Below are 12,447 nucleotides of genomic sequence, written 5' to 3'. Positions count from 1 at the left end.
CAAAATTATTGAGTTCCACCATTGCTGGGACAGCTTGCTTTACATATATCCACTTAAGAGTGAGAGGGGACTTAAATTGAAATATACAAGACCCCAAGGGAAACTGACTGTGGAGAGGATATTTCCTCTGTCAATAGAACCTTGTGCCAGGGGTCACTGTTTCTAGGGGGTCACACATTTAAAAGGGACGAGGCAAAAACTTCTTTCAAAGGGTCATGAGTTGTTAGAATTCTCTTCCTCCAAAGCTGATGGAAGCAAATTTTTTGAACAGTCTTAAGGCAGAGATGGACAAATAATTGATAAACAAGGGGGCAAAAGGCTACCATGGATAGACAGGAATTTGAGGGGGCAAATAGGACAGGAGTTCAGTGAAACCATCTCTCACTGCTCCCCATCTGTAATTTCTTCGGCTCTTCAACTTTTCGACCACATTTTGACTCAGACTCGCGATCACAGCCATATATCCTTTCTTGGAATGTGCCTCCGTCGCCAACTTACTCCAGTTGGCTTTAGGATTCGTTTCCGAGCCTCTCAATTTGGACCTTCTGAGGATCCCAGGTACTCACATTTTATTGACTCTGCCTCTCGCCGCTTCTCCCGTCAAGCTCTGAAGGCGACCCTCTCCGCCATGAGGAGGTATTTGGTGTCCCTATCCCAGACCCTTCCACACCTTTGGGACACTTTCTTCGCCGTCTGTAATGGTCCTACCCGTTATTTCATCCTCCGTCGGATTCACCGTTTTTTTGACTTTGTCATGTTAAGCAAAGATCGCAAGATCCTACATCTACGGACTCCAGAGCCTGCTGGCCATGAAACTAACAGGCATGAACTTCAGATTGCGGCCCCTGCCATTGATCTCACCAGCTCCAACACCTCAGGGCATATTCAAAACCCGGACTCCAGCAACGACCATGGACACCTTCAAAGCAATTGTACAACCACCAACTGCAACTCCAGCCTTGAACTCCAGGCTGGGTGTTTATGTCCTGCTATTGTGACTCCCGTCTCCCCTTCCCCCACCAATACTCTGCAATCCCGTCTCCTTCAGATCCCATCGTCAGCTCCTGGGTCCTCAGAGGCTCCATCTTCCTCTCACTCCAACCCTCCCCTCTCCAACGACACCCCCAGCCTCCCCACTCCCCCTCTGATCCCAGCTCTCATCCGTGCCAGGTCTTTACCATCCCCTCTGACCTTCAACTGTCAGAAGCAGAACGCTCTGTCCTCAGTAAGGGCCTCACCTTTGTCCCCCTTCGCCCACACCTCAGTGAGTTCCGTGTTCGCCACGATGTGGAACTTTTCTTCCACCGTCTCCGAGCCTACTTCTTCGGCAAGGACTCTTCCACCCCCACCGATGACCCCTTCTCCCGTCTTCAACCCTCCTCTTCTTCACGGACACCCCGCTCTGGTCTTCTGCCTGCTCTGTATCTCTTTATTGCTAACTGCCGACGGGACATTAACCGTCTCGACTTCACCGCACCTTGTTCCCATTCCAACCCCACTCCTTCGTAATGCTCTGCTCGCCACTCCCTCCGCACTAATCCTAACCTTATAATTAAACCCGCAGATAAGGGGGGTGCTGTTGTAGTCTGGCATACTGACCTCTACCTTGCCGAGGCACAGCGACAACTCGCGGATACCTCCTCTTATTTACCCCTCGATTGTGACCCCACTAAGGAGCACCAGGCCATTGTCTCCCACCCCATCACCGACTTTATCCGCTCAGGGGATCTCCCATCCACTGCTACCAACCTTATAGTTCCCACACCTCGCACTTCCTGTTTCTACCTCCTACCCAAGATCCACAAACCTGCCTGTCCTGGCAGACCTATTGTCTCAGCTTGCTCCTGCCCCACCGAACTCGTTTCTGCATACCTCGACACAGTTTTATCCCCCCCTTGTTCAATCCCTTCCTACCTATGTTCGTGACACTTCTCACGCTCTTAAACTTTTCAATGATTTTAAGTTCCCTGGCCCCCACCGCTTTATTTTCACCATGGATGTCCAGTCCCTATATACTTCCATCCCCCATCAGGAAGGCCTCAAAGCTCTCTGCTTCTTTTTGGATTCCAGACCTAATCAGTTCCCCTCTACCACCACTCTGCTCCGTCTAGCGGAATTAGTCCTTACTCTTAATAATTTCTCCTTTGGCTCCTCCCACTTCCTCCAAACTAAAGGTGTAACTATGGGCACCATTATGGGTCCTAGCCATGCCTGCCTTTTTGTTGGCTTTGTGGAACAATCTATGTTTGTACCTATTCTGGTATCTGTCCCCCACTTTTCCTTGGCTACATCGACGACTGAATTGGCGCTGCTTCCTGCACGCATGCTGAGCTCATTGACTTTATTAACTTTGCCTCCAACTTTCACCCTGCCCTCAAGTTTACCTGGTCCATTTCCAACACCTCCCTCCCCTTTCTAGATCTTTCTGTCTCTGTCTCTGGAGACAGCTTATTCACTGATGTCTACTATAAGCCTACTGACTCTCACAGCTATCTGGACTATTCCTCTTCTCACCCTGTCTCTTGCAAAAACGCCATCCCCTTCTCGCAATTCCTCCGTCTCCGCCGCATCTGCTCTCAGGATGAGGTTTTTCATTCCAGGACGAGGGAGATGTCCTCCTTTTTTAAAGAAAGGGGCTTCCCTTCCTCCACTATCAACTCTGCTCTCAAACGCATCTCCCCCATTTCATGTACATCTGCTCTCACTCCATCCTCCCACCACCCCACTAGGAATAGGGTTCCCCTGGTCCTCACCTACCACCCCACCAGCCTCCGTGTCCAACATATTATTCTCCGTAACTTCCGCCACCTCCAACGGGATCCCACCACTAAGCACATCTTTCCCTCCCCCCCCCCGCTTTCCACAGGGATCGCTCCCTACGCGACTCCCTTGTCCATTCGTCCCCTCCATCCCTCCCCACTGATCTCCCTCCTGGCACTTATCCGTGTAAGCGGAACAAGTGCTACACATGCCCTTACACTTCCTCCCTTACCACCATTCAGGGCTCCAGACAGTCCTTCCAGGTGAGGCGACACTTCACCTGTGAGTCGGCTGGGGTGATATACTGCGTCTGGTGCTCCCGATGTGGGCTTCTATATATTGGCGAGACCCGATGCAAACTGGGAGATCGCTTTGCTGAACACCCACACTCTGTCTGCCAGAGAAAGCAGGATCTCCCAGTGGCCACACATTTTAATTCCACATCCCATTCCCATTCTGACATGTCTATCCACGGCCTCCTCTACTGTAAAGATGAAGCCACACTCAGGTTGGGGGAACAACACCTTATATTCCGACTGGGTAGCCTCCAACCTGATGGCATGAACATTGACTTCTCTAACTTCCGCTAATGCCCCACCTCCACCTCCTACCCCATCCGTTATTTATTTTTATACACACATTCTTTCTCTCACTCTCCTTTTTCTCCCTCTGTCCCTCTCACTATACCCCTTGCCCATCCTCTGGGTTCCCCCCCCCTTGTCTTTCTCCCCGGACCTCCTGTCCCATGATCCTCTCATATCCCCTTTGCCAATCACCTGTCCAGCTCTTGGCTCCATCCCTCCCCCTCCTGTCTCTCCTATCATTTTGGATCTCCCCCTCCCCCTCTCAAATCTCTTACTAACTCTTGCTTCAGTTAGTCCTGACGAAGGGTCTCAGCCTGAAACGTTGACTGTACCTCTTCCTAGTGATGCTGCCTGGCCTGCTGCGTTCACCAGCAACTTTGATGTGTGTTGCTTGAATTTCCAGCATCTGCAGAATTCCTGTTGTCTACATTTAAAGTGTTCATTTTTAGCATTACTGAACTCAAAAACATATCAATACTGTGTTGCCGTTATAGAATAAAACCTGCATATCCATAAATCTATTTGCAGAATGTTGTAAAATGACAAAGCCGGCAATAGGTCTACAGTAACAACCAACACCTCCCTATATCCACATGCCAATACAAATAAAGGCAGTTTCTTGCTTGATGTAATCTTAAATAAATTTGCAGTAACCAATAGCTTATCTAATGATAAAGCCAAAGGTTAAAGAAAGACTTCATTACTTGAATGGGTGTACATACACAAGAATAGAAAACATTAAGCTGAAAAATTATATTTGCTCAGCTATAAAATTGCAACACCCACCAGTAGCTTAATAGCAATTTTTCTCTGGGAGCATTGAAAATTGTGCTACATCTAGGAGTGTTGTTGGCAATTCTAGCGCCACATTGGGGAAAAAGACTGCTTGGAACTAATAAATGGAAACATAGACTTTCATTTCACAGCAATTCAATGAATACATCAATAATTTGAGTACAAAAGCAACTGTAAAGAGTCACAGGCAACATAAGCGCTATTGACAACTGAATGTGGCACTGCTGTGAGATAATCACAATGTTTTAATGCCAAGTGAGTAGGACATGAAGTTCAGTGGGAGGGTGACACGTTAGCAGGTGGCTTCTTATTGATTTTAAAACTCTATGCCCATAATATGATGCTGTAATATGTACAAGTCAACAAACACTCTCCTGTCCAATATACTTAACCAATTACACTCAATTTAACAGTGTGAGCAGCCCAACATTCTAAGTGAACTTGGATATAAAGTACCACTGGGCAACATCAAAGGGCATTGATTTCTTTAGATTCATACAGAGATACAGCATGGACATGACTTTCAGCTCACTGAATTTGCGCCAATCATCAAGTACACACTTACAATAATACTTACGTTAATCCCACTTTTTAAAAAAAATTCTCCCCACATTCTTTTGAATTCCTTCAAATTCTCTGAGTCACCTATACTCTAGAAGCAATTGACAACGACCAATTAACTTACTGATGTGATGAAATTATCTGTATGGATGGTATGCAAAAACAAGTTTTTCACTGTACCCCACTATGTGGTACATTGTGGCACAGTAGTGTAGGAGTTAGCACAATCACTTTACAGTGCTAGTGATCACCGATTGGGGTTTAATTTCTGTCACTGATTGTAAAGAGTTGCACGTTCTCCCCCAAGACCCTGTGGGTTTCTTCTGGGAGCTCTGGCTTTTTCCCACATTCCAAAGATGTACAAGTTAGGATTTGTGAGTTGTGGGCATGCTACATTGGCACTAGAAGCATGGCGATACTTGCTGCCTGTAATCCTGGGACTGTGTTGACTGCTGATGCAGAACGATGCATTTCACTATATAGTTCAATATACATGTGACAAATAAAGCTAATCTTTTGTGACAACAACCATTTTACGAACATCTTTGGGTTGTGGCAGGTAACTAGAGCACCGAGAGGAAACCATACTCTGTAACCCTTATGGAATTTCTATACATTGGCACACTTAAACAGGAATTTCTGAATAGAAATCAAGGGAGTTCATTTTCTTTCTTCTCTCCTGCATCCACTGGGATTAATATTACAACACCACTCTTACTGATCATGTTAAAAAAAAAGTGAATGAAGCTTTCTATTATGCAATAGCTCCACAATGCTGCACTACAGAAGCAACCTGGGCCTCCCCACATGCCTGGTGTTCCTGATTTTTCAATTGAGGTTAATGGCAAGATCAGAATTTGTGTTGACTCAGCTCTACCTCACTTAGGTAACATAACTCCATGAAATGTTACCATGGTCAAGTTGCCTGTGTCAACCTGTGTATCTCCACTGAGCCACTGATGTAAAAATCACCAATAATATTGAACATCAATGTTTCCCATGTCACAAAAGCCATATTATGTAGGCTTGATTATTATATTTCCTGATAATATCTATCATATAAATAAGAGTACAATGATGAGATCCGAGTCTTTTAAATGGAACTCAATAATGTCAATGTATATTTAATATTTATGGCTTAAAATATTTGTCAAATGTTCACTCTTATCAATTGTGGTTCCACTAAAACCTGCTGCACTGTGCAGTGCTTCACCTCCGTCAATAACACTTCCCTTGACAGAAATGGAAAGGCGGTTACAAATAAAATCTCTACGTAATCTTGATATATATAAAATATTTGCGCCCTGGAAACAATTAAAAAAATAAAGCATGTCCTTAACTGCAGAGAAATGAACAAAAGGGTGGATGGCAATCTTGGGAGAATCTTGTACACATAGAACATCCTGAACAGCAGAAACATGTTGAGCCTGTAGCACAGTGACATGGCCAGCCACGACAGGGAAAGGTTTGGCCTATTGGATTGAAATTGTACTCAAGTATCTGATAGAATAAAATCTAGAACCTGTCACAATTCAGGCCGTAAAAAAAGTTCAATTTGAGGTGTGGAAGGCCAAAATTCTTCTGTGTCTGTGTGACTTGTGCATGTGTGTATGTATGTATGTATATATGTATGTGTACATACATATTAAAATCTATTTATTATGTATAAAGGAAAACAACTTCCTACAACAGATTTAAACAAAAACATACATACTCCACCAAACAAGAAACCAAATTTCCTGTAACAGGAACCGCAAGTATCACGTTGTTTTGATATATGAACAAATCAACTTGCAGCTACGAGAAACACCAGAGAAAACAGAATTTACAAGTTCCATTAATGGTATCACCAGTTCAGGTTAACATGTAAAATAGGCTTGCAAACTATAAAACATAGATCAGTTAACTTGCAAATTAAAATTAGGATGTTAGTTCAAAACAAGCTTACACAATACCTTTGAAGCTTCAATTCTCATTTGAGTGAAAGAAAAGCATCATATACCAGCTGCTGTTTTTAATGTGGTGTAACAATCTTATTTCCACAGTAGTTCATCAAAATCAATACAATAAAATGTGAACAAGAGTGCTTGGTAGTTCTTTAGCAGAATAAGGTCAAGGATGATGGATCACATGGTTCCCTTCAGTGATATCAGGTTCTATAGGAACTCAGCTCAACCTTACCTGTATCGCTGCAAATCCGAGAGCAGCTGTAATAACATACATCATGATTTCTTGCAGCTTCTTCACCACCAGAACTTTACATCCCTGGTAAATAAAATCAAAATTATGTCTTTAAACAATCTCACTACCTTGCATTTTTGCACTTTTTTAAACCATAAATCCTCCTATCTTATTAAAATAATAGCAGCACTTATCACATTTTAGCCAACCCCGGTACATTTATGGGAAGGATCTCTAGATAATGAATCAGAAACCTCGATTTATGTCAAAGATTATTGTCACACATACATGGAAACATACAGTGAAATGCATTGTTTGCATTAACAATCAACACAATCCGAGGATTGTGCTTGCGGCAGCCTGCATCACCATGCCTCCTGTGCCAACATAGCATGCCCACAACTAACCCTAACCACATTTCTGGAGCACTCAGAGGAAACCCATGCGGTTATAGGGAGAGTGAATAAAACCCTTTAACGATAGCGGTGGGAATTGGTGATCACTGGTGCTGTAAAGCACTGTCACCCCATGTTTGACGCCCCATCACCTCACCCACGTGCCCCCTCCCATTCTTTTGTTCTTAAGATTAGTAGGAGCATTACACTGAGCTGAAGAAGACCAACAATCAAGTTTTGCTTAATATTACACATTCAATCGCTTCCCTGGGGCAAAGTCTAGCGTATGGAGTCAGGTTACAATTTATCATTGAAGTCAGTGAAAGGCAGGAAAAACTCCAGGGAAAATTGGCCTAAGATTGTATTACAGAAGAGCAAATTCTGTTTTTTTTCTTAACAATTGATGGCACACCAAAATATACATGTGCTTTAAGAATCTCCAGAAGCAATATATATATTACAATTTAATGAAACTGCATGCATCTTGTTTGACCCCATTGTTGTTTTAGTATAGGATTCTGATGAGCAGAGATGGGGGAAGTGGAGGGAAAAGACAGCTATAGGCTGTTACTGGAGGACTGAATGCATCCACACAGAGTTGGGTGATGAACTTAAGTGTTCATGGGTTGGTTCACTGTCCATTCTGAAATCTGATGGCAGAGGGGTAGAAACTACTCCAAAAAATGTTGACAATGCATTATCAGTAAAATTAAACCTTTTTCTTGATTTTAAAAGACCATTAAACAATCCATGAAAAAATCTCTCTGGCCTAGATATTACTAACATCAAAATCTTGTATTTTAACACCATATCGTCCAAAATATCAGCTTTGTTAAATAAAGACCATTCTTGGATGGCGGGGAACATACAGGATCTATTTATTACTCTTCACTAGTTACCCCAAGAGGATGGTAGTATGCCTTTAATCATACATTTCAGATTCAAAAGAATACACAACTTCAGAAATGGACAGATTTTCCTGGTTGGGAGACTGGACACGACAGGAGGAAAACAAACAAAACAAAAAAAAGTACTGAAAGACACAAGACAGATTTGAATTTAAAAGACTGAAAGTATCAAAGGATTCCGTAAACACAAGAGGTTCTACAAATACTGTAAATCTTGAGCAATATGCACAAAATGCTAGAGGAACCCAGCACGTCAAGCAGCACCTACGGAAGGGAGTAAAAGTCAACATTTTGAGCAGAGACCCTTCACCAGGACATACAGCTACAAAGAGCTGTCAATTAAGTTCAAACGTGCAGAGATGAACAGCAATATAATATACAGCAAAAGTGACTTAACACTTACAAATAAAAGTGCTGTTAATAAATAACCCACTATTATGAAACAAAAACAACCCACTTCCATTTAAAAGTTGATTTATGGAACTGTTTACCACTGCAAAGAGACAAAAATTTTGAATTAGCTTTCAATCCAACAAAGCTTTTGGCTGAGTGTAGAAAAGATTTACAAAGATGGCGACAGGACTTTAGGGACTGAGCTACAGAGAGACTGAGCTACAGAGAGAGGTTGGACAGGCTAGGACTTTATTCCTTCAAGCATAGGAGATTGAGGGGTGATCTTATAGAGGTGTATAAAATCATGAGGGTCACAGATACAGCGAATGCATTCAGTGTCTCCCCCCCCCCCCCCCGCCTCCCATATTTGGGGAATCAAAAACTAGAGGCAAAGGCTTAAGGTGAGAAGCGAAAGATTTACTAGTAAACGGTGGGGTAATTATTTAGCTTTTAAACACAAAGTATGTGTGTGGAATGTGTTGCCAATGAAGTGGTTGGGGTAATTACAATAATAACTTCTAAAGACAGCTGGACATTGCCTGTAAAGGTTTAGTAGGTTACAGGCCAAATGGGATGTCCTGGTCTAGAACATCAAACACAGATTATAGCACAGGAAGAGGACCTTTGGCCCACAACGTTGTGCCAAACCAGCTTAAAAAGTAAATCAAAACCCCCCCAGAAAAACCCTCCTACCTACACAATGTCCATATCTCTCCATCTTCCTCACATTCATGTGCCCATCTAAACACCTCTTAAAAGCCTCTAATGTATTTGCCTCTACCACCATACCAGGCAGCACATTCCTGGCATTCACCCCACTGAGTAAAAAAACTTACCCTTCACATTCACTTTGAACCCACCCCCTTTCGCTTTCAATCCATGCCCTCTGATATTAGACATTCCTACCCTGGGAAAAAGATACTCTGTCTGTGCCTCTCATAATCTTATAAACCTCTATCAGATCTCCCCTCAGCCTCCGCCACTGCAAAGAAAACAACTCAAATTTGTCTAGCCTCTCATCATAGCACATACCCTCTAAACCAAGTAGCATCCTGGTAAACCTCTTCTGCATGCTCTCCAAAGCCTCAACATCCTTTGTATAGTGGAGCGATCAGGACTGTAAGCAATATTCTAGATATGGCCTAACCAGACATGACTCCATGACTAACAAATTTTTCTTATGCAATACCTGTAATTTTTTTCATCTAGTCTTACCTCAGAATACAGGTCTGAAGGACGGTTCATGCTGCCTGTGCAGTTGCTGATGCCTGATTTGCAGCAGCTAATTGGCACACTATTATTCTTGGTTTGTTTGAACCACTGTGTATCTTCCCAATCAGAGTAATTATGGATACCACAACAGCGCAGCTTTCAAAAGGAAATACACAAGTTAGTTCCAAGTTTGCAGAGATGGAACTCATTTACTATGGTTTATATACTTGTATCACTAAACTGTTAAAGGAATGGAAATAACCAGACACCTTTTTTTTAATGAATACTTTGGCTTGCTAGCACAATCACCAGCACTAGATGTAATAGCATTTCTTTCAGTAGTTTGCCTGGTCCTTCAGGCACTGAGTCGTCAAAGATAAAAATCGGAATACTGCAGATGCTGGAAATGTAAAATTTAAACAGAAAATGCTGGAAATACTCAAGATGGGAAGACAGTATTAACACTCGAGGTCAAAAAACACCTCCCCCTCATTAGTTCTACAGCTTGAAATTTTTAATTGGAACAAATTAGTGAATTACCTCTCCCCAATACCCTCACCACCCCACTCTGCCTCACTTGCCTTTAGCAACACCAAATAGTGAGTAAACTGTACCATTGATTTTCCTCTCCTTAACTCAGGAAGTAGTAAACTGGTTGCATTTCAAATATTGCCACTGCATATAATACTGCAGTGTGGGAAAAAGGGTCTTCCTTAGATACTCTTACTTTAAATTTATGTCATTTAATCTATGCAGAATGATTAACAGGCATATGGAATTATTAAACTGTCGCTGCTGAAGCATACATCTTGATCATGTGCAAATGGCAAAGACAAGACAGATCAATGTAAATTATTTAGCTAATCTCACCTGTCTCTGTACATAATCAATCGCACGGCTGGCAGCATCCGGGTATGTTCCATTGTATTCATTATACACTTTCTGAATACTGTCATCAACCTCATCCTCCACCTATGCAGAATGAAACAAGGCTTAGAAATGGCAAATAATTTTATGCTTTTTTGAGAATAGATGCTAGTTTAATTTTTTTTTGCTCACTGTAGCTAGGAAACATTTGGAGGTACAACCAATGAAGGCATTTCCCTTGCACCAGGTTCCTCTGCCTCTTTTAAAGCAACAGGAATAAACAGAAAGTTAACTCGTTACACCCAGAGCTTGTCAGGTGTGAATTATGCAAGAGAGCTTGAATCTTTAAATACAATGGTGTGTGGACAATATCATGTCCATACACAAAGACAGTATAATAGTCATGTAATAACATCACCAAGAGTTCAGTATGAGATTACAACTATAAAATTAACCATGCTAATATTTGGCAGGAAATAAGTAATTCCGTTCAATAAGAAATTTTATTATCTCAAATTAATCCTGGCTTGTTCTGGAATAAATTACAGATTGACTCATTTGCAAATGAGATGCCATAAACGTTAACAATTATTGATTTCAATCATCTGTAACAACAGATTTGGCTGGCATGGAATAAGCGAAATAGTCTAAAGTTTTACCATAGAAAGCTAAGTCTTGAAGAGGCAACATAAGCCATACATCTATTTAGTCTAATAGTCATACAATTGGTTATTCGATGTTCGAAAGGACCATGCAGGTTCAGTGGTTGTGAGGGAGAGGGAAGGATTTAACTATATAGTGACATGATGAAACTATGAAAGCGGTGAAATCATCAGACAAAGTCAGCATGGATTTGTGAAAGGAAAATCATGTCTGACGAATCTCATAAATTTTTTGAGGATGTAACTAGTAGAGTGGATGTGGTATATTTGGATTTTCAAAAGGCTTTTGACAAGGTCCCACACAGGAGATTAGTGTGCAAACTTAAAGCACACAGTATTGGGGGTAAGGTGGATAGAGTATTGTGGATAGAGAATTGGTTGACAGACAGGAAGCAAAGAGTGGGAATAAACGGGACCTTTTCAGAATGGCAGGCAGTGACTAGTGGGGTACTGCAAGGCTCAGTGCTGGGACCCCAGTTGTTTACAATATATATTAATGACTTAGATGAGGGAATTAAATGCAGCATCTCCAAGTTTGCGGATGACATGAAGCTGGGCGGCAGTGTTAGCTGTGAGGAGGATGCTAAGAGGATGCAGGGTGACTTGGATAGGTTAGGTGAGTGGGCAAATTCATGGCAGATGCAATTTAATGTGGATAAATGTGAGGTTATCCACTTTGGTGGCAAAAACAGGAAAACAGATTATTATTTGAATGGTGGCCAATTAGGAAAAGGGGAGGTGCAACGAGACCTGGGTGTCATTATACATCAGTCATTGAAAGTGGTCATGCAGGTACAGCAGGTGGTGAAAAAGGCTAATGGTATGCTGGCATTCATAGCAAGAGGATTGAGTACAGGAGCAGGGAGGTACTACTGCAGTTGTACAAGGCCTTGGTGAGACCACACCTGGAGTATTGTGTGCAGTTTTGGTCCCCTAATCTGAGGAAAGACATCCTTGCCATAGAGGGAGTACAAAGAAGGTTCACCAGATTGATTCCTGGGATGGCAGGACTTTCATATGATGAAAGACTGGATCGACTAGGCTCATACTCGTTGGAATTTAGAAGATTGAGGGGGGATCTTATTGAAACATAAAAATCCTAAAGGGATTGGACAGGCTAGATGCAAGA

General features: G+C 42.3%; 1 protein-coding gene across 1 annotated transcript in view; it reads right to left on the bottom strand.

The window, feature by feature from the left end:
* LOC134358330 (tetraspanin-3-like) overlaps window positions 1–12,447 on the bottom strand; it is a 71,574-nt gene that overhangs the window by 22,065 nt on the left and 37,062 nt on the right. Inside the window, exons 4-6 of the mRNA XM_063070448.1 lie at window positions 10,660–10,761; window positions 9,793–9,945; window positions 6,882–6,965 (exon numbers count right to left, since the gene is read on the bottom strand). Coding sequence (XP_062926518.1) covers window positions 6,882–6,965; window positions 9,793–9,945; window positions 10,660–10,761 — 339 coding nt within the window. The remainder of the gene's footprint in view (window positions 1–6,881; window positions 6,966–9,792; window positions 9,946–10,659; window positions 10,762–12,447) is intronic.

This window comes from Mobula hypostoma, chromosome 18, assembly GCF_963921235.1.
Source record: "Mobula hypostoma chromosome 18, sMobHyp1.1, whole genome shotgun sequence".
NCBI lineage: Eukaryota > Metazoa > Chordata > Chondrichthyes > Myliobatiformes > Myliobatidae > Mobula > Mobula hypostoma.
This window is presented reverse-complemented; position numbering and strand designations above follow the sequence as displayed.